We start from the raw sequence: 22,337 nt of genomic DNA on the forward strand, positions 1-22,337 counted from the left end.
GAGATGACTTCCCATTTATAGTTGCATCCTAAAACACCCATGCCACCAAGTCTATTTCGAATGTAACCATCACAATTAACGGAGATCCAACCCACATCAGGAGGTTCCCACCTCAACGGAAGGGATTTATGTATAACATGTGGTGTTATTCGTTAACGGCTGCCCAAATGAGCACTGCAAATGACTTAAACCCCAATAATTAAAGAATATTTGAAAATTTGACATGTTAGTCTCATTGCTATTGAGGAAAAGTAAAAATACGCAAACGCAAAAAAAATAATAAAATAATAAAATAATAAATAAATAAATAAATAAAGGTAAATTAAGCTTCGTCTGAACCAACACACCCTCATTACATCCTGAGAGAGTAGCTTCCAGTACTACATCCTAAGATGTGCAACCATGAAATTAGGTTGTGTTTGGCTGTTAAGAATAGAAAAGCATGCAATATAATTTCCATACGCCAGCCTTAATGATGAGTCCCAAGTTAAAGTATAACTTGGACTAGTTTTGACGTCTCAAAAGGTGTTATTCGATAATGTTTGTCTAGCAGATTCCCCCGCTAACCCGAGAACATTCAAATATCTGTCCTACATTCATTTTTGAAGGGACTCTTAATGGTTGAAGACCATATCAATAGGTCTTCTGTCTTGAAATAGGGCATAGGCAAAATTTTGGAAATGATACCCTTATTCCCATGTCTTCCAACTACTTTATCACCTACTTTGATTTCACGTTTTTGTAAAATATATACACGAATTGTTTCTGTATTATAATTGAAAACCCCCTTTTTCTGGATCCAACTCATATTCTCACATCAATAACTCGACCCCTTCCCACCTATGAATAATTTTAGACAAATTTCCTTTGAAGTGGATACATGAATGGCAAGTATGGGTCGTAATAATCTATCTTCCAATTTGTAAGAATCTAAAAGATTGCTTTAAAGTGAAACTAAATACAATAAAAAACTGCCTTTTCCGATTCAATAACCCTAATACTAAAAAGGAAAATTCAAAAAATTCAACAACCCAAAACCATAAAGTCATAAAACAACTGAATTTATTCAAATCTAACGGAACACCTTGATTCATATACTTGACTCAGTTGCAGAGAATAACTGGATTATTAATCAATTCCAGTTATAAAACATCCAACTTAAAATTGATCCCTTCAGCTGGTTCCTCAGTTAAAATTTCTTCATATTTCCATCCTTAGAGAGGATACACACAATAATCTACAGCTGCAAAACAACAAAACATCATACAAATGTGGTATTAGAACTAGAAATTTAAGAACTCTTGAGAAGGATTAGTTGTTATAGAGAGCAGTAGAGACACTTACAGGGATTCTGAGTGATAGTAAGACCAGTGCCACCAAAATCACAGTTCCAAGAGTGCTTCCCTGCAGATTTGTAGTAGAGATTCATGGCTACTGAAGCATGAGAAACAAGGTTGACAGGTTTGTAGCAAATTCCATTTTCTTCAATTAATCTGCAATCAACCCCAAGCTGGCTGCAACTATAATCAATGTTGGCCTTCAGCTTAGTTTCGTCAGTAGAAGGTTTAACTATGCACCAACTATCGATCTGATGCCCCTGCAATCCCATCATCAAGAAAAATCGAAACCCCATACATAATATTGAATTCATTGATCAAATATATTGCAATTACATCATCAGATATACTTACATGCTTTTCTTCTTCTGCAATATTAACCCTTGATTCTGCAAATTAAATCACAGTAAACCCACATTAAAGATTTACATATATAAATACATAATCATCATCATCATCATCAGAAGAAACAATTTCTTTCACCTGTAGCGGCAGCAGAACAAAGCAAAATGGCCATGGCCATAGGAAGAAACCTGATGGCTTGATTGAAACCTTTTCCTGTCTCCATTTTCCTTCTTTAACAATTAACACACAGAGAAAGAGAGATGTTCTTGAGCCTCTACGAGGGTCTGAGATTTGAGAAAATAAATAGAGAACAACAAGATATGTGGGTTGCAACTCTAAAGAAGGAAAGAGGCCAAACGTTTCAGGAACCTGGCAGGTCTATCCTGGAATAACAATTTTACCCCTGACAAGTATAGTATTCGCATGTTACAGATGCGGGAATCTGAATTGGCATGAGGTCAGTTTGGTCAAATTAAAGAAGAACTGAAAGAAAGAGAAAAACGTTTCAGCACTTCAGGGATACATGCAATGACTCTTCATTCTCATGGAGTCATGAGTAGTGGCAGTAAATTCTCATGGGTAGTTTTTAAAAAACTGTAATTGTTTATATCTGAACCATTCAAGCAAGCTTTCTGTGTTACCCATTTATCCTTTCTCTTTCTAGTCAATCTGAACCTCTTGTTCTGTTGTTCATTTTATCTCTGCCGGAGTTGCTGCATGTAAGAGATAATCCAACGCTAACAATTCCTGTTAGAGATAAGACTCCTCAAAACTGAGAATTAAAGAGAACATTGAGATGTTTCTCATGGATGAGGCGAAATCAAAGATATTAATGAGAATGGAATTCAACCGATCAATCAGAACAGAATTCTGAGTTTTAGAATTTGAAAACAGAATCAGAATTCAGAAAACTGAGTTTTTAAGGTACTGATCAGTGGCAAGTTTAAATTTTGAAAGCATAAGAGGATCCAAAACAGAATCCAGATTGAATTAAAGGAATTAAAGGAAACCCTTATGGGATTAGGAATTAAAGGAAAAATACTACAGAGTGAATTATAATGTCTATACAGATCAAAATTCTTTGAAGAATCTAATTTTCATGTTTTCAATAGAAATTCCATTGGAGTAAGGACTCTACCGAGAGTGGGAGAGATTTAGATGGTTTGAAGGTCGTTTAGGATTAAAACAGTGACCGTTGGATTTCAGGATTAGAAAGTACTTGGATTCGGTGTAGCCAGCCTCGTTCCTGTGAGTAGAATTTGAGAGGGATTGGGAAATTAGAATTTGAGATGATAAAAATCCCTTTTTCAATAGGTCCCCAAAGAAGGGGCTATAGGGTTTGTTTCTGCCTCTCTCTTTCTTTGTGTTTTTTTTTCATTTTCTTTCTGGATTGCTGGCTTTCAATCTGTCGTCTTGCTTGCTTTCATGGGTCAAGGAGGAGAAGAGCAACAGAAGATCACAATTTCTTCACAAGATTTAGTGGAGGAGATCCTATCCAGACTTCCTGTTAAGTCACTGCTGCGAATCAGTTGTGTATGCAAAAACTGGTATGATCTAATAAAGAGCCCTGTTTTCATTCACAAGCAATTACAAAGAACAATTGAGAATAATAACCCTCTTCTACTTATTAATTGCTATGGATCTTTGATACGAACCAAATCATCGATCCTCCTGATGCAGAACAGAGGCCAGCAGAACAGACTTCAATTGCTCTAGGACCACCACCAGGACCACTGCCAGCTGAGACAAAATCGGTTACTCAAGGACAAGGACAGGGAGTGCTGCGGATCAGTAACTGAGCACGCCTGAGGCCAACTCACACTGGCCGATTATGTCCGTAGAGAAAGAAGGAGAATAAAAGATAAAAGAAGAAGAAAGAAGGAGGAAGGATGATCGGTGAGAAGAAGAAGAGAAGAGTAAAAAGAAAGAAAGAGGAAGAAAAACAAACGGACAGGGAAGGGGAGTGGAGGAGAAGAGAGAAAGCAGGCTGAGAAGAAGAAGAAAGGGAAAAGCAAGAAGGAGAAGTGGAGATGAAACAATGGAGGAAAAAAAGGGGGGGGAGTGAAGGGGAGAGTGGAAAAGGAAAAAAAGAAACCAGGGGCCACTACGACACAAAAAACAGGAAAAAAAGGAAAACAGGAGGGGAATTAGAAGGAAAAAAGAGGACAAGGGACCTAATGAAGGGAAGAAGGGGAGGGCAAACCAAGAAAGGGAAGGAGAGAAGGGAAAAAGGAGGAAAGAAAGGGATCGGATAAAAGTGAAGTAAGAGGAAGGAAGGGAGAGAAGAGAAAAAGAGGAGAACCCCACGAAGAACAAGGAGCAGACACCACAAAAAAAAGAGAGATGAAGAAGAGAAAGGGGAAAGGAGAAAGGTTGGGGAATGGAAGAGGAAACTACCTAGAAAGAGACAAGGAACCGGAAGAAAGAACCAGGAGAGCGAAAAGGGAGGAAACGATGGAGGAAGGAGGTCATGGCTGAAATGGGGCATCATAATGGGCAATCACAAGAACAAGAGCAGGGGATTAATGGGGTGAAGGAGGTCTTACGACGGAGGAAGTACCACAACCAGAGAGAAGTAGAGGGGGGATGGAAGTAAGGAGGAAACGTGTTAGTGGGGAGGCAAAGACCGTTGCGATGGTAGGGTCAAGGGAAATGCAAGATATGAAGGGGAAGGGAGCCCTGATGGTAGGAGCGGAGTGATCTAGGAGGAGTGGATGATAGGGGGAGAAGAGCAACAGGAGGTAGATCAAGACAAGGGGAAGGGATGGGAGCCAACAAGGCACCAAGTCACAGAAATAAGGAAGGGATAAAGGGGCCCATCATGTATGTTATTTAAGTTGGATTTAGGAGGGAGACAAGAGAGGGAGAACTTAAGGAATTATTGGATTTATTTGAAGATGTCTAAAGAACCAGAGCCCAAGGGAGATCAAGCATCATGCAAAGGAAGTAGCAAAGGAGGCCCAGATAATTTTGAAGGAAGAGCGAGAAAAAGAGACGATGTAAGTAATGGGGGAGGGAGAGCACCTACGTTGGTCAAGAAGAAGGATGGCACATGGAGGTTTTGTGGATATGAGCCTAATACCAAGTTAGGGATGTTTCCCACACCATGATGAGTTATTTGATGAGTTGCAGGGGCAGCTACTCAAAAAGGAGACAGGATCAAGTGAAGGGAAGAGGGAAAAGCTGAACCCATGAAGGACATGAATAGTAATGCCCTGGGCTCACTAAGGGCTACTTTCAAGAAGAGAAGGGCAAGCCCATCCTAAGGAGGTACGTCTTGGTTTTCTTTGATGATTTATTAATCTTAGCAACTTGGAGGCCCACGGCACATTAGAATCGGTTTGAAAATATAAGGGACAGGACATATGCAAAACGGTCTAAGTGTCTCTTTGGTCAGCCGGAAATTGGATAACGGGCCATATGGTATCAGCCATGGGCTCTGTTGATCGGGGAAAAAATCACGCATCAATGCTTGGCCCATCAAAAGCATAAGGCGGAGGGTTTAGGGTGAGGGTATACGCCGTTTTATAAAGGGGTATGCTCAAGGGGTCCTCTCACCAATCTCACGGAAAGGTGATATGAATGGACGAACACAACTCGGAGGCGTTTGAGAAGGAAGACGATGACGAGCGCGGTCTTGGCATGGGACTCGAACCCTTTATAGTGGAAACAGACGATCGGCGTAGGCGTGGGCAAAGTTCTATCTCGGTCAAGCACCCGATGAGCACATAGTGTGAAATCTAGGGCAAAACAGCAAAACGAGTGGAGCACTGGGTATGTGTTGAGATTATGAATTCAGGACTTAGCGAATATGGAGTTTTGGGTATTAAACAGTGGTTTTAACATCAAGAGGTGTTAAATCTCAAGTGCGAAAGTGGGCTGATTTGGAGCATGATGGGCTAGAGATGTAAATGGGCAAGAATATCTGTAAAATAGATAGGATTTTATTATTTGTTTATTGTAATTGAGAATGTATGGGGCCCACAAGTAGTCAAAGACTAGGATTTAAGAAATTATTGTAGATTATATTTCTCTAATAGTTCTTCTCCCACTTCATTATTACTATTAAAAAAAAATTTGTAAAAAATATATATACGTTATATTCTCTCTACTTTCTTTGCTCACCTGTCAGTGAACTCAAAAGCAAGTAAAACACGTTTTCAAGAAGCCTATGTCCTATTCTATTATATTATTATTATTATCATTATTATTATCATTATTTTCTTGTTGTAAATTATCTCATTCTTCTATAAATATACCTCCCTCTAGGTCGAAGGGACTTGATTTTCTTAGTTTACACTACTTCTAGTTGCTCAGTTTTCTAGTTCTTGATTAATTTTGGGCTCTAGTTCTAGTTTTTAGATTGAATGTTTAGGAAGATTGAAGTTGTGTAATTTTTCTTTTATGCAAGTGTAATCCTTAGTTTTATCAATGCAATTTCAAGTTCAAGTTCAAGTTCATGTTCAAGTTTCAAGAGGATGCTCTCTCAGGTTAGCAATTGGATCAGTTTATCAGACGGTTGTTAGGGTTGGTGAGATTGAATCGTTATTCAAGTTTGTTTGGAAGATGAAGTAAGTAAGATCTTCAATAGTCTCTCTTCCCCTCCACCGCTCTATCTACCCTCCATATTCTTAATTAGGATTACTAGATTATTATTGTTCTCCCTCCCCTGGATCCTGATGAGATGGAGGCTCTCTTTGGTAAGGCTTCTATTGCTTTGTTATTTACCGTTATTTACTTGCTATTCATTCATTATCTGGACCACATAGGAGCAAGCCTACGGTCGTGCCTCTGTTTCAGTGACGGGTGGTGTTGATGCATTTTTTCTGTCTTTTATTTATGCATTAGTTATGTTTGCTTATTTTTTTCGTTTCAATTCGATTGCATTAGATGTATGGATTAGGATCGTTGGTTTAGTTTAAGTAATTAGTTAACAAAAATTGAATCATTCCACTCTCGCATTACTATTAAGAAGTTGAATTCTAGGTGGCATATCTCGAGATCGACCGTTAGCTAACGATAGTGGCTGCGGTTATTTTATTTTGCAAACACACCCCCTTGCTTTCCTCAGCCGAAAGCTTTCACCTCAGTTACAAGCGGCTTCCACTTACGTGAGGGAGATGACGGCGATTACACAAGCTGTAGCAAAATGGCGACAATACCTTTTGGGTCGCAAGTTTTATATCCAGACCGATCAACGGAGTCTCCGGGAACTTACTGCTCAGACGATACAGACACCAGAACAGCAGAAATTCCTCACCAAGTTACTAGGGTATAATTTTGAAATTGTTTACAAACCCGGAAAAGAAAACAACGCGGCGGATGCTCTGTCTCGGCGGCCAGAAGACAGCAAGGAGTTCTTTTCGATCACGCTCATTACCGTAGACCTAATGGAGATTCTCAAACAAGAGGTGCAGAATTCGTCGGAACTACAAACAATCCGCAAGTCGGTGACAGAAGACCCACACAATTCACCAGGCTACTCTATCAAACAAGGGTTTCTCTTGTTTCACAATCGATTAGTAGTTCCTAGAGGCTCCGCATTGAGAAACACATTCTTAGAGGAGTATCATTCATCGCCACAGGGAGGACACGCAGGGATCTGGCGCACCTACAAGCGACTCTGTTCCAACGTATTTTGGAAAGGAATGAAATCAGATGTGGAAGCCTATGTTGCTGCTTGTAAAGTTTGTCAACAAATGAAAGCGGAACACACGAAGCCAATGGGACTCCTACAGCCATTACCAATTCCAAAACGAGTGTGGGAAGAGATTTCGATTGATTTCATTACTGGTCTGCCCTTATCAAAGGATCGCTCTGCAATATTGGTCACAGTGGATTGCTTATCCAAATACAGTCATTTTTCAGCTCTTCCGCCTCACTACACCAGTTATAGAGTCGCGGAGGTTTTTTTTAATGATGTGGTAAAGCTGCACGGGATACCCAGGACCATCATTGGCGATCGAGATCCACTCTTCCTTAGCTCCTTTTGGAAAGAATTACACCGATTGCAAGGACTGACGGTCAAACAGAGGTCACCAACCGAAGCCTGGAAATGTATTTAAGATGTTATGTTGCAGACGCTCCAACTCATTGGGTAAGATACCTGGGCTTGGCTGAATATTGGTACAATACATCTCATCACTCTTCCATTGGCATGACACCCTACGAAGCTGTGTATGGACGACCTCCTCCCTCGCTCAGTCGATATCTCCCTGGTGACTCTACCAATGCAGCCTTACAAGATGAATTGCAGTCACGCACACAAATTATGCACACACTTAAGCATAATTTAGCTCGTGCTCAGAATCGCATGAAGACCATGGCAGATCGAAGGCGTCGCGATCGACAATTCGAGGTAGGGGACTGGGTCTATGTGCGCCTCAAACCCTACCGGCAAACTTCCGTCGCCGCTCGCTTAAACCAGAAGCTCTCGAAGAGGTTCTTTGGGCCTTTCAAAATTCTTAACAGGGTAGGCAGCATTGCATACAGGGTAGATTTGCCCAAAACGTCCCAGATTCATCCTGTTTTCCACATCTCAGTTCTGAAACCATTTATTGGCACCCCATCTCCTGCAACACCTATTCCCGAGTTGCCTCCCGACAAATTACAACCCCTCGCTGTGGTACAGACCCGTTCCATTCTTCGTCGTGGACTTCAGGTGCCTCAAGCCCTCGTACAATGGAAGGATATGCCAGTAGAGGAGTCGTCATGGGTGGATATCAAAGAAATGCAAAAACTATTTCCTGGTTTCAACCTTGAGGACAAGGTCGATGTTGGAGAGGTGGGTATTGATACGAACCAAATCGTCGATCCTCCTGATGCAGAACAGAGGCCAGCAGAACAGACTTCAATTGCTCTAGGACCACCACCAGGACCACTGCCAGCTGAGACAAAATCGGTTACTCAAGGACAAGGACAGGGAGTGCTGCGGATCAGTAACAGAGCACGCCTGAGGCCAACTCACCTGGCCGATTATGTCCTGTAGAGACAGAAAAGAAGGATCAGAATAAAAGCGTAAAAGAAGAAATTGTAAAAATGAGAAACAGATCCTTTGAGGAATTTTAGGTATTTGATCTCACGGTTGAGACGACATGAAGAATTGTAATTGAAGAGTATAAATACTCCTGAAAATAGCAATAGAGGCATCAAGAAAATTATTCTCAACTATCTTTCTTCTCTACGTTCTGTTCTGTTCCTCACTCTCATTATCGTCTATCGTTGATCATCCTTACTGGGTGTATCAATCTTCCGTTCAATTTAATGACTTCTACACTGTAGATCTTGCGTTTCCCAATCAGGCAAAGAAACTAGATTTGCCAAACAAGTGGTATCCTAAAACATATCATTGTAATGTTTTGGGTTCGTGTAACGGGTTAGTATGCTTGGGTTTCTTTGAAGCTGCTGAGACGGGTGGTCATAACCTGTGTTTGTGGAATCCAGCTACCAGAGAACGAAACTTCCTTCCAACGAGTGTGTTAGGTTCCACTAGTGTATGCGGATTAAGTTTTGATCCCATCAGTAATGACTACAAAGTGGTAACAGTTTATTACTTCTTCGATCACAAGAACATGAACAGATGGACGGATGTGAGAGTGTATACACTTGGTAATAATTGGTGGACAAGACTGGGAGATATTTCTTATTTTCTTTATCCATCAACGGAAGTGTTAACAACTGTGAACGGATTTCTTCATTGGAAAGGCAAGCCCCTCGACCAATCCGTTGGAGATCCTAATTTACTCATTTGCTTTAACAGTGCACGAGATGTGTTCGAAGAAATTCCTCAACCAAATTATACACATAAGAGTGAGAATTTTATTACGAAGATTGCAGCTTTGGGAGGATGCCTTTCTGTTTTTTGCTATTTCTTAGATGGACGAACTGCCATTTGGGTGATGAAAGATTATGGCTTGAAAGAGTCTTGGACTAAACAATTTGTAATTTCTAGAGAACCACCACGTTCCCTTACAAGAATGCCGCTAGGATTTTGGTCAGGTGGTAAAATTCTATTTGATGATTTTTATTCATTTTATTTATATGACACAAGAAGTAATAGAGGAAAAGAAATTAGAATCCAAGGGCTTCCAACAGTACATTCACCTGCTTCCTACATAGAGAGTCTTGTTTCGCCAACCATTCCTAGTTGGAGGAACATGAATAAGAAGATGAGGTAACCATAATTTTTTTCTAGTTTACCAAAAAAAAAATCATTTTTTCTATGTTGTCATCATATATATGTTTACCTCCTATTATTTGAAACCATATTTTCAGTTCCCTAAGCTTTTACCACTCAATTTGTTCCATTATGAAAATTAAATAGGTTTAGTGTAAAAATGGTTTATTGACTTTCATTGATTTTTGGGTTAACTATTGCAACTTGTTTGTTACAGGATTGAAACTTCGAAATAGCCTGACATGCAAAGCAAAGGATAGTTCATAAATCTTGTGAAAGTCCCACCCATTCTCTAGAGAAAATATAAAAAATCACTATAGATGAGTATTTTTATTGCAGGAGGTACAAAGAATGAAGACCTCCCAAGATATTTTCTTAACTGTTAACATATCTGATCTTTCAGACCTTCAAATTGCTTTCTTTGTATAACACTGCTGCTTGGGCTTTTCATGGCCTGGAACATTGGAGCTAATGATATGGGTACTTCTGTGGGTTGTAGTGCTCTAACACTTGAGCAGGCAGTGCTGATTGCAGTAGTGCTGGAGTTTTCTGGGGGCAATGTTGATGTACCTATGTGACTGGTACAATGCACAAGGGAATCCTTGTTGTCAATTCTTTTGAGGGGAAGGATTTGTTGTTCTGTGCGAGTTGTGATTTCTTCTCTAGCTACTGCTGGTACCTGGTTACAGGTTCATTCCTTGGTTCTCTGGTGTTTTTTCTTGTTCAGTACATTCAGTAGCTAAAGGAAAACTGTTGGAATCCCTGGAATGGATTTATTGTAGATTAGTTCATCTCGAATGAGAAAACTCCTTTATTGATTTCTAGGTATTATTTATTTTTAACATTTTGTTGTATAGCCTTCATTGTAGAACTGTTTCCGAACTGTAAAGGATAAGCCTTTGAATTCAAATTCAAACCTACCGTAACTCATCATCTATCCGCTCTTCAACATTGGTAGTGCTTTCTGTCGATGATCTTATTTGCTTCTCATCATGTTTAACCACTTGAATTTTTTCCTTCAATATAATTTCTTTAGAGTCCAAGATCCCTCTTTCTTTGGGGTTCAATGGGTGGGGGATACACTTTGAGGTGGATTCCAAGAAGTGTAGACCAAAATTATCCACTTTCTTTTATTTCATTTTTCGCTTAAACAATGAAAAGATCTTCTATTGTGATTTGTTATCTTTTTCCCCCACCTCAACTTTGTTAAATTCTTGAAGGGTTTGTAGACGATCACACCTTTCCATGCTGCAATACACTTGCTTTCAACATCATCAAAGGAATTTGAGCATGTCAATATTTGATACACATGGATGTTGCTGTGTTTGGAACCTTCATTTCTTCATTCTTCTACACCTTAAGATTGAGAGAGATCTTTGTTTGCTTCCATTAGAGGGCTTCAATCTTAACCTATTAACAATTGTGGAGAATAAATGTCTAATGATCATACATATGAACTTCTCTATGCTGGTGTCGGCTAAGTCTTTGTCCAATTATATTCTCCAGAAGAGCTCTTTTCCACATCTATTATAAATAGGCCGGTCAGCCCATAACTTTTGGGAAATCTACTGGTTTCATTTTTTTCTTTTTTCTCTATGATATAAATGAGAATATTAAAAATTGAATATTAAAAAACATTAAATAAATTTTGTTAGATTATGCTTTTTTTTCTTTACTTTTGCATTGATTGTAAAATATACTTAAGATTCTAGATCATGATTTCAAATTCTTAAGTGACATTCTTATGTTACGACCGACGAAATAGTGGTGGGCATAATTCTTTCTCCATGTTAATTGAAAAACATAAATAGCTCCTCAAGTACCATTTATGAATTCTCCTTTTGAGTATTTATCTTTCCTCTCCTAAACTCTCTTAAATTTGTTTCGCGCGCTCTCTTCCAAAACCACGCTTCCTTTTTTTTTATCCATTTGTAAACTCTTTTTTATCTCTTCTCACTAACCATCACTTCCTTCCCCAACATATGACCACTGGTGCAATTTTTTTTTTTAATGAAACAGAAAACTTCTACAACTAAATACTGCAATTACATTAGTCCTTTAGTGTTACATTGTTCATTTGTCTACCACATTGCAGTGGGGCTAGAGCTATATTAAGCAGCTATTTTAACAAAAAGGGAATTATTTTGGTATTTGAGGTTCATCTAGCCAGCTTGCGCGCACCTCAATTACGTCCCAGGTGGAAGCTTTGTCGTCCGCAATGGTCAAACCCATGACCTTTCCACTGAGTACTTTACATTCAGAGTCCTATTAGTTGTGTCTACCAAATAGTCACACGTGCATTTACATGTACAAGTTCTAATTTAATAAATTTGGTTAGCTTCTTTTTAAGGTATTGGTAACATCAAAATGATACGTCAACGCAGAGCTGTTCTAGTGGTGAAACCAACACGAAAAAAAAACATCAAAATGATACGAATGATGCTTTTATTACTGAGATTGAAGCCCCCTTCGATTTTTCCTCTGTTTTTGGGTTCCTCGGTTCTTGAAATTTGTTAGGCAATTTCATTTCATTAAAGGCGTTAAATAAAATAACAAAGACTGAAAAATCCCATTAAAACAAGCTAATAGACTGAAGCTCCACTGATTTTGATGGTTTTCGTGTTTCAGAAAAATCCTAGTGAAACGGGTTAATGTCACAGAAGTTCAGATTATACCTTAAGGCCCAACAAATTTTACAGTTGAAATTCTTAATGAAAAATTCAGAGTTTCTTTTTGATGTTGCGATTACATAAAAACAGAAACTTTAAGGATCAATAGCTAAATACATGGGAATTGAGTCATGAGCCAATATCATAAAGAGCATACCGCAAGTAGGAAGTGGAATTAACACAATGAATTCAAAAGCATCAAGCCTCTGTTGTTCGGATTCATCAATGCATGTTTGAACAGGTAGGTCAATGGTTATTTCAGGTGCAAAATTCTAGCCATTAGCTACCAAGTATGAGCAGTGGGAGTGCAGGAGAGAATGAACAGAAGGGAATGGGGGCGAAGAAGAACAGAGGAGAAGAAGAGGCAGTGGCTACTACTTAGAACACTAGGAAGAAGTCATTGGAGCAGCAGCTGAAGAGGAGGAAGTTTGGCTGGTACTCTGCAACTTGCAGCGAGAGAGATCGAGAAGGATAATATTATTGTTTAAAACACTACAAAGACATGTATCGCGGTATTGTATCGTTTTGGCATGTATCAGCCAGTACATTGAGAGACATCGAAAACACTAAATTCTAGAATGTATCGGCATGTATTGTATCAAAGACTTGCGATATTGATACATTGTATTGGACGATAGGAAACGATATGGATTGATACTTTAACCAACCTTGATTATAGGTAGGATGATGCGGGAGAGTAATAGGTGAGACAGATTATGTATTTAGGTAGTGTTGCTCCAAAATTTGTCAACTCCGGTCTAGTCTGGAAATGCCACAAATCCCGGACAAGAAAAGCAGTGAGAGTGGGCCACCTCTGTGGACGGGAAGCCACCTCCGATGGTAAAGTCAGATTTTGGATAGCACAAATCCTCGTGGAGAGGAGTAAATGCCCGAAGAGAATGAATGCTCTTGGGTAGTTGCAAGAGTAAATGCTAGACTAACTTGGTTTACCAAATGAGGGAGTAAAGATTTACTGATTTACTCTTATAGGCGAATAGGATGCCTCCTGGAGAAGACGAACTTCAACCATCGGATCTTTTATCTATGTTGGCACCAAACTTGCGGGAGAAGCTAAAATCTTGATACACCATCTCCTAAATCTGCCTGTGATTCTGACCAAAGTGGGCTTCAGATGTGACATGTCCGCTTCTAAACTCCAGACAAGCTATAAGGAGGCAATACTCAGGGGGATATGGCCGAGTTGGCATATTCCCTAATAAGCACGAAACATTTAATGTATAAGTATAGAACATTAAATGTTGTGACACATATGCAAACATACAGGGACAATCTCTTATCGACTTACAACTCTTGTCGAGAAGTGATAGTTGAGAAGTCCATTGAATGCTCATGCTGGCAAGTTGAACCTTCCACGCGGCAATCAATGAGCGCAATACCATGGACGCAATCATTTCTTCGGAAAAATGGACATTGGAAAGTAGCATGCCAGTTCTTTTGACTGAACTAAAGCTGGTTATCCCAAGCCAAACGGTTCATATCACTTCCAAGTCTAAGTAAAGATTGGTATAACCGGTAGTTTCAAGATGGTTTAGGATTAAAAATAACCATTAGATTCTAGGATTTGAAAGTGGCTACACTCGGGGTAGCCAAGTATGGAATAAGAGAACGTGCGATGATAAAAATTCCTCCTTCAATAGGTCCATATATCCATAGTAAGGGCAATAGGGATCTATCTGATTCTTTTGTTGTGTTTCTTTTTCTCATACTTTTTCTAAATTGTTGTCTTTAAACCTGTCATCTCCTTGCAATCTATGTATGGATCAACGATGAGAAGAAGAGTCATGGAAGATCACAATTTCCTCAGAAGATTTTGTGGAGGAGATCCTGTTTAGACTTCCTATTAAGTCACTATTGCAATTCAGTTGTATATGCAAAAGCTAGTATAACCTAATAAAGATCCCTAATTTCATCCACAAGCAATTATAGAGAATAGATGAAAATAGTAACCTTATTGTATTTCTTGGTGGGTATGACAATTGTGGTGAACTTAGTGGTTTCTACACTATAGATTTTGTATTTCCTAATCAGGCAAAGAAACTAGATTTCCCATACGAGAATCATGCTAAATATTATTCTCGTGTTGTGGTTGTTGTAACGGGTTGGTATACTTGGGTTTCGCAATTTTTGGCATGAGGGGTGGTGGTTGGAACATGTGTTTGTGGAATGTAGCTACTAGAGAATGAAAGTTCTTTCCAAGGAGTGGGCTCAGTTCTGCACTTGTTTTAGATTCAGTTTTGATCCCATTAGTAATGGGTGCAAAGTGGTGACAGTTTTTTTCAAATCGTAGAAACAACAACATGAGGACAGAGGTTACAATGTTAACACTCAGTAATGATAGGTGGAGAAGATTGGGAGGTATCCCTTACTAGGGGCGGAGCCGGGATTCAATATTAGGGGGCCGAAAAATGGAAGTTCAGATTGGGTTGCAACTCTAAAGAAGGAAAGAGGCCAAACGTTTCAGGAACCTGGCAGGTCTATCCTGGAATAACAATTTTACCCCTGACAAGTATAGTATTCTCATGGTTCAGATGCGGGAATCTGAATTGGCATGAGGTCAGTTTGGTCAAATTAAAGAACTGAAGGAAAGAAAAAAACGTTTCAGAACTTCAGGGATAGATGGAATGACTGTTCATTCTCATGGAGTCATGAGTAGTGGCAGTAAATTCTCATGTGAAGTTTTTCAAAAACTGTAATTGTTTATATCTGAACCATTCAAGCAAGCTTTCTGTGTTACCCATTTATCCTTTCTCTTTCTAGTCAATCTGAACCTCTTGTTCTGTTGTTCATTTTCTCTCAGCCGGAGTTGCTGCATGTAAGAGATAATCCAACGCTGACAATTCCTGTTAGAGATAAGACTCCTCAAAACTGAGAATTAAAGAGAACATTGAGATGTTTCTCATGGATGTGACGAAATCAAAGGTATTAATGAGAACGGAATTCAACCGATCAATCAGAACAAAATTCTGAGTTTTAGAACTCGGAAACAGAATCAAAATTCAGAAAACTGAGTTTTTAAAGTACTGATTGAAGTAGGATTGTAAGAAATCAGTGGCAAGTTTAAATTTTGAAAGAATAAGAGGATCCAAAAAATAATCCAGATTGATTAAAGGAATTAAAGGAAACCCTTATGGGATTAGGAATTAAAGGAAAAATACTACGGATTCAATTATAATATAGTAAACAGATCAAAATTCTTTGAAGAATCCAATTTTTATGTTTTCAATAGAAATTCCATTGGAGTAAGGACTCTACCGAGAGTGGGAGAGTTTTAGATGGTTTGAAGATCGTTTAGGATTAAAACAGTGACCGTTGGATTTCAGGATTAGAAAGTACTTGGATTCGGTGTAGCCAGCAACGTTCCTGGAGTAGAATTTGAGAGGGATTGGGAAATTAGAATTTGATATGATAAAAATCCCTTCTTCAGTAGGTCCGATCCAAAGAAGGGGCTATAGGGTTTGTTTCTGCCTCTCTCTCTTTCTTTGTGCTTCTTTTTTTTCTTCTTTTCATTCTCTTTCTGGATTGCTGGCTTTCAATCTGTCCTCTTGCCTGCTTTCAATCTGTACTCCTGCGTGCAATCATGGGTCAAGGAAGAGAAGAGCAACAGAAGATCACAATTTCTTCAGAAGATTTGATGGAGGAGATCCTATCGAGACTTCCTGTTAAGTCACTGTTGCGATTCAACTGTGTATGCACAAACTGGTATGATCTAATAAAGAGCCCTGTTTTCATTCACAAGCAATTACAGAGAACAATTGAGAATAATAACCCTCTTCTACTTATTAATGGCTATGGATCTTCCGTTCAATTTAGTGACTTCTACACTGTAGATCTTGCGTTTCCCAATCGGGCAAAGAAACTAGATTTGCCAAACAAGTGGTATCCTAAAACATATCATTGTAGTGTTGTGGGTTCTTGTAACGGGTTAGTATGCTTGAGTTTCTTTAAAGCTGCTGTGACGGGTGGTCATGACCTGTGTTTGTGGAATCCAGCTACCAGGGAACGAAAGTTCCTTCCAAGGAGTGTGTTAGGTTACACTAGTGTATGCGGATTAAGTTTTGATCCCATCGGTAATGACTACAAAGTTGTAACAGTTTCTTACTTCTTCGATCACAATAAAATGAACAAATGGACGGATGTGAGAGTGTATACACTTGGTAATGATAAGTGGACAAGACTGGGAGATATTTCTTATTATCTTTATACAACATCAACGGAAGTGTTAACAACTGTGAACGGATTTCCTCATTGGAAGGGCAGGCATGTCAACCAATCCAGTGGAGATCCTAAATTACTCATTTGCTTTAACAGTGCACGAGATGTGTTTGAAGAAATTCCTCAACCGAATTATACAGATAAGAGTGAGAATTTTATCACGAAGATTGCAGCTTTGGGAGGATGCCTTTCTGTTTTTTGCCATTTCTCTGATGGACAAACCGCCATTTGGGTGATGAAGGATTATGGCTTGAAAGAGTCTTGGACTAAACAATTTGTAATTTCTAGAGAACCATGTTTCCGTGAAACAATGCAGTTAGGATTTTGGTCAGGTGGTAAAATTCTATTTGATGATTTTTATTCATTTTATTTATACGACACAAGAAGTAATAGAAGAGAAGAGTTTAAACTCCAAGGGGTTCCAATAGTACTTTCACGTGCTTCCTACATAGAGAGTCTTGTTTCGCCAACAATTCCTAGTCGGAGGAACATGAAGAAGAAGATGAGGTAACTATAATTTCTTTCTAGTTTACCCTAAAAAAAAAAAACATTTTTTCTATGTTGTCATCATATATATGTTTACCTCCTATTATTTGAAACCATATTTTCAGTTCCCTAAGCTTTTACCACTCAATTTGTTCCATTATGAAAATTAAATAGGTGTAGTGTAAAAATGGTTTATTGTCTTTCATTGATTTTTGGGTTAACTATTGCAACTTGTTTGTTACAGGATTGAAACTTCGAAATAGCCTGACATGCAAGGCAAAGGATACATCAGCTGCAGTAGTTTGTTTTTAGCAAATTTTCCTTAGAGATTGATTTTTTTTTTTTTTAATCGTGTTAACATATTTGATCTTTCATACCTTCAAATTGCTTTACTGTATAACACTGCTGTTACATGGCCTGGAACATTGGAGCTAATGATATTGCCAGTGTGATGAGTACTTCTGTGGGTTCACTTCGGCAGGCAGTGCTAATTGCAGTAGTGTTGGAGTTTTCTGGGGGCAATGTTGATGTGCCCGTGACGGCAGTGGCGGACCCAGGATGCAATAGTGGGGGGCCCGAAGAATGAAAGCTAGTAACCTTCCTATTTGGAGTCCCACCACTAAATTATTTTATTAAATTAAAGAATAGACCCATATATATTTTGTGGGGCCCACACATATTTGAAAAAATGATAAATTATTGATAATGATATATTTTTTTCGACAAAATATAGGTAAAATTAAAGCAACAATATAAAAAAATATATACACATGACTTCAACCCTAAAAAGTTAAATGCAAACCAAAATTTTCATTGGTAGGAGATGTAAACCAAATTTTTTTTTAGGTAAGAGATGCAAATCAATGGTAGTTAATTACCTACTAACTATAGACATTTTATTCACAATACAAAATCAAATAACAAAAATTGTAGAAGAAATAAAGAAACATAAAATATAAAATCAAATTAAAAAGAATAACAAAAGAAAAGAGAAAAAAAGAAACAATTAATAAATTGAGAAAGAAAAAGAGACTTAATTGTGGAGTAGATTTTTTTCCAAATTTTCTTAAGCCACGCTTATAGAAGGGGAAGAGAATAAATAGGAAAAAAAGAGGATAGAGGAGAGGAGATAAGAGAATAAATAGGGATGAAGAGTTAGTTTTTAATTAGAAATAATATTTTGATTTTTGAATACCTAATAAGATTTTTTTTTTCAAAAATTTCCTTTAACTCACGTTTATAGAAACATAAGAGAATAAATAGGAATAAAAGACGAGAGAGAAGAGAGGGGAGAATAAATAGGGATTGATAGATTAGTTTTTTTTATTAGGAATGACATTTATACCCATCATTTTACATTTAAAAATTGTTCACAATATTGGGGGGGGCCAAATAGTGACATTTCACATGTAGGAAGAGAAAAAACCGGAAAAATTAAAGGAATTAGGGGAATATGAATAAAATTTGAAAAAATCCGGGGGGGGGGGCCATGGCCCCCTCCGCCCTTCATAGGTCCGCCCCTGCCCGTGTGAATGGTACAATGCATAAGGAATCGTTGTTGTCAATTCTTTTCAGGGGAAGGATTTATTGTTTTGTGTGTTAATGACTAAAATAGTCATTCTACCATGACCGGTCTGACCAGCGGGTTCAATACAATTGTCTCGACCATAGTGTTAATGGACGGTTCGACCATCATGTTAAGGGTGCCCAATCAAGGTAGACTTTTATCACCTATTAATTACCTAGAAGGATAAGTCAGGTAAATAACTCTTCCTAGGGTTACTAATTTCCTAACACAACTCTTCTTAGAGTTATATTCAAGTCTTAACTCTGATATCTAAAGTTATATAAGCATCTCAAGCAGACTGTATGTAGTAAGTATTCATATTCTGTGTGATCAATTACTTGAATTCTCTATTGAGTAGTTGAGATCATATCATTGTTACTAACTTGCTCGTTAGAGACGTACCTCGACATCCAAGGTCGATCACGTGTTTTACCGGAACATGACAAGGAAGGACGAGCAAGATTTCGTATCAATACTGTGCGAGTTTTGCTTTCTTCTCTAGCTACTGCTGGTACCTGGTTCAGGGTTCATTCCTTGGTTCTCTGGCGTTTTTTCTTGTTCAATACATTCAGTAGCTCCACCATCTAAGTAACTTAAAAGGATGAAAATCAAATATAAAGTAGACTAAGTCAACCACCACAATTACAAATATAAAGGAAAAATGTTGGACTCCCTGGAATGGATTTATTGTAGATTAGTTCATCTCGAATGAGAAGACTCCTTTCTTGGTTTCTAAGTATTATTTATTTTTAAAATTTTATTGTACAGCCTTCAATGCAGAATTTTATCCGGACTGTAAAGGATAAGCCTTTGAATTCAAATTCAAATTCAAACCCACCATAACTCATCATCTATCCGCTCTTCTACATTGGTAGTGCTTTCCATCAATGATCTTATTTGCTTCTCATCATATTTAACCACTTGAATTTTTTCCTTCAATATATTTTCTTCAGAGTCCAAGATCCCTCTTTCTTTGGGGTTCAATGGGTGGGAAATACAAATAAACCTTTGAATTCAAATTCAAACCTCACCGTAACCCCTTCATTTCCTCATTTTTCTACACCTTAAGATTGAGAGAGATCTTTGTTTGCCTCCATTATAGGGCTTCAATCTTAGCCTATTGACAATTGTGGAGAATAAATGTCCAATGATCATACCTATGAACTTCTAAACAGCTCTTTTTTCACATCGATTATAAATACGCTGGTCAGCCCATAACTTTTGGGAATTCTACTCAGTTTCATTTTTTTCTCTCTCTATGATATAAATGAGAATATTAAAACTTGAATAATGAAAACATTAAATAAATTTTGTTTACCAAAAAAAACAAAAGTCATGATTTCAAATTCATTAGTGACGTTCTTATGTTACGAACAACGAAATAGTGGTGGGCATGATTCTTTCTCCATGTTAATTGTTGAAAAAAACACATTGCACATTTTTTTGAGAATTTTATAGTATTACTAATAATTATTTTATTGATAATTGTATTAATTGAAAAGAACATCAAAGATCGTCTTGAAATAGAGGAAAATATTCGGACAAGACCCAGCCGGCACCAGAAACTCTTAAAACAGAGTAATTTGGATCTTGTGCAAACAACAGCTTCAGAGGAGTTTTTCATATCAAGAACTTGTGAAGGTGAGTGGTTGATTAAAAATACAAATGTAAGAAAAGCTTCTACCCAAAAACCATGAGTTGACGCAACGTTCCCTCTCTCTCTCTCTCTCTCTTTCTCTGCTGACCGAAGCTCTGTCGACCACCGTTTGAGGCAGAGAGATTTGCCTCTGTAGTCTCTCCGCCTCCCCTGCTCCTCTCTCCCGTCTCCTCCTTGCTTCCTTTCCCGCCTACTCTCCCTGCTTCCACCTCCCGCCTGCTTCCCTACCACCTGCTTGCTCTCCCACTTGCCTCCTCGAATTTGCTTGACTTCTGCCTCTCCAGTTTCTCATCTCCACCCCTTTCGTCTCCCGCCTCAACTGTTTCTCTCCTTTCTCCTCTGTACTCCCTTCTCCGCCTTTTCGTTTCTCCTCTTTCCCGTCTTCTTCGCATTTTCTCATCTCCTCTTTCTCGTCTTCTCCCTCTCTCCTGTCTCAGCTTAAATACCCAGATCTGGGGTTTTCCCCTTAGATCTGAGTTTCTTTCTGCCGATCTTTCTCCCTCTCCATCCCTGGTTGCAGCTCTTCCTTTTTTCGTTATTTACTAATAAATATTCTCTCTGGTTGCAGCGATCTTTGGTGCATACCGCAGATTAACTCCAGATCTGGAACAAGTTTTTCTACGGCGAGCTTGATAGGTACGCCTCTACGGCACAGTCGGATGGCAGGTCTGAACCTTCTCCGCATTTTTTATGCTACCACCGAGACAACCAAAGGAGTTTTATGTCCGCCTTTGAGGCGTGTTGTCTGTCCGCCCTGAGGCGTGTTGTCTGTCCGCCCCTGAGGCGTGTATTTTGTCCCCCTATGTGGGTGCTTATTTGGTGTTGTATTTGTTGCAGCTTTATTTCTAAAGGTATATTGGGCTTGACCCTATCTGTTGGGCTTGACCCATTCCTTAGCCTGGAGGAGCCTGTCTATTGTATGTACGACAGCTTGGTCACTTTCCACTCCTTAGTTCGTTTCGAACCTTGTGTCTTCATGCAGTTGTGTATGTATTCTTCGTTTGTTTGTGTGTCTGTACTTTCTTTAGTTCAATGAATGAAGTGCTGTTACCAAAAAAAAAAAAAAAAAAACATAAAGGCGTAGATGCATTAAATAACATGGCAAGTATCAGCTCAACTAAATGCTTGCGCTCACGTTCTACAATGGTATTCCTCTTCCCCGCCCCAACCCCCACATTAAAAAAAAATATATCGTTGACTGAAAAACATAATTAGCTCCACAAGTACCATTTTAGCTCCTCAAGTACCATTTATGAATTCTCCTTTTGAGTATTTATCTTTCCCCTCCTAAACTCTCTTAAATTCGTTTCGCATGCTCTCTTCCAAAACCATACTTCCTTTTTTTCTATCCATTTGTAGACTTTTTTTCTCTTCTCACTAACCATCACTTACCTCCCCAACATATGGCTACATGTGCTTTTTTTTTATTTTTATGAAACTGAGAACTTCTACAACTAAAACTCAAGTATTGAACTAGCATGTTTCATTAGTCCTTCAGTGTTACATTGTTTTTTTTTTTTTTTTTTTTTTATGAAACTGAGAACTTCTACAACTAAAACTCAAGTATTGAATTAGCATGTTTCATTAGTCCTTCAGTGTTACATTGTTCTTCTTTTTTTTTTTTGGTTTGCCAACCCCGGTTTTTTTAAACCGGTGTTCGACCCGCGTCGCACACCTGGCTGTGGTGGGTGAGTCTCCTAGCGGGGATTTTTTGCATCCACAAGGATTCGATACTAAAACCTTGCTTAAGCGAACCAAGCTGCTTACCACTTGGACCAACCCCCGTTGGTTACATTGTTCTTTTGTCAACCATATTCCGATGGATATCTAGAGCTATATTAAGTAGCTATTTTAACAAAAAGGGAAT

At 38.6% G+C, this 22,337-nt stretch overlaps 2 protein-coding genes across 2 annotated transcripts; one reads left to right on the forward strand and one right to left on the reverse strand.

Annotated features, from left to right (window-relative positions):
• Positions 1 to 1,214: 1,214 nt before the first annotated feature.
• On the reverse strand, positions 1,215 to 1,905 carry LOC149012689 (major pollen allergen Ole e 10-like). The gene is made up of 4 exons (XM_089157647.1): positions 1,821 to 1,905; positions 1,692 to 1,726; positions 1,345 to 1,597; positions 1,215 to 1,243 (listed from the first exon to the last, which is right to left on the reverse strand). Exons 1-4 carry the CDS (start codon positions 1,903 to 1,905, stop codon positions 1,215 to 1,217), a joined length of 402 nt encoding a protein of 133 aa, XP_089013773.1.
• A 14,033-nt stretch (positions 1,906 to 15,938) lies between these two features.
• Positions 15,939 to 17,832, forward strand: LOC149012690 (F-box/kelch-repeat protein At3g23880-like). Its single transcript, XM_089157648.1, has 2 exons — positions 15,939 to 17,267; positions 17,694 to 17,832. Exons 1-2 carry the CDS (start codon positions 16,126 to 16,128, stop codon positions 17,830 to 17,832), a joined length of 1,281 nt encoding a protein of 426 aa, XP_089013774.1. The 5' UTR covers positions 15,939 to 16,125.
• Positions 17,833 to 22,337: the final 4,505 nt, after the last annotated feature.

This window comes from Hakea prostrata, chromosome 6 (assembly GCF_041222555.1).
Source record: "Hakea prostrata isolate BN-2017 chromosome 6, UWA_Hpros_2, whole genome shotgun sequence".
NCBI classification, from domain to species: Eukaryota; Viridiplantae; Streptophyta; class Magnoliopsida; order Proteales; family Proteaceae; genus Hakea; species Hakea prostrata.

Coding starts and splice junctions, on each gene's coding strand:
- LOC149012690 (XM_089157648.1), top strand. CDS start 16,126: ATGGGTCAAGGAAGAGAAGAGCAACAGAAGATCACAATTTCTTCAGAA. Junction 17,268..17,693: donor AACATGAAGAAGAAGATGAG/GTAACTATAATT, acceptor TGATATTGCCAG/TGTGATGAGTACTTCTGTGG.
- LOC149012689 (XM_089157647.1), bottom strand. CDS start 1,905: ATGGAGACAGGAAAAGGTTTCAATCAAGCCATCAGGTTTCTTCCTATG. Junction 1,727..1,820: donor TTGTTCTGCTGCCGCTACAG/GTGAAAGAAATT, acceptor TTTAATTTGCAG/AATCAAGGGTTAATATTGCA. Junction 1,598..1,691: donor TTGCAGAAGAAGAAAAGCAT/GTAAGTATATCT, acceptor ATGGGATTGCAG/GGGCATCAGATCGATAGTTG.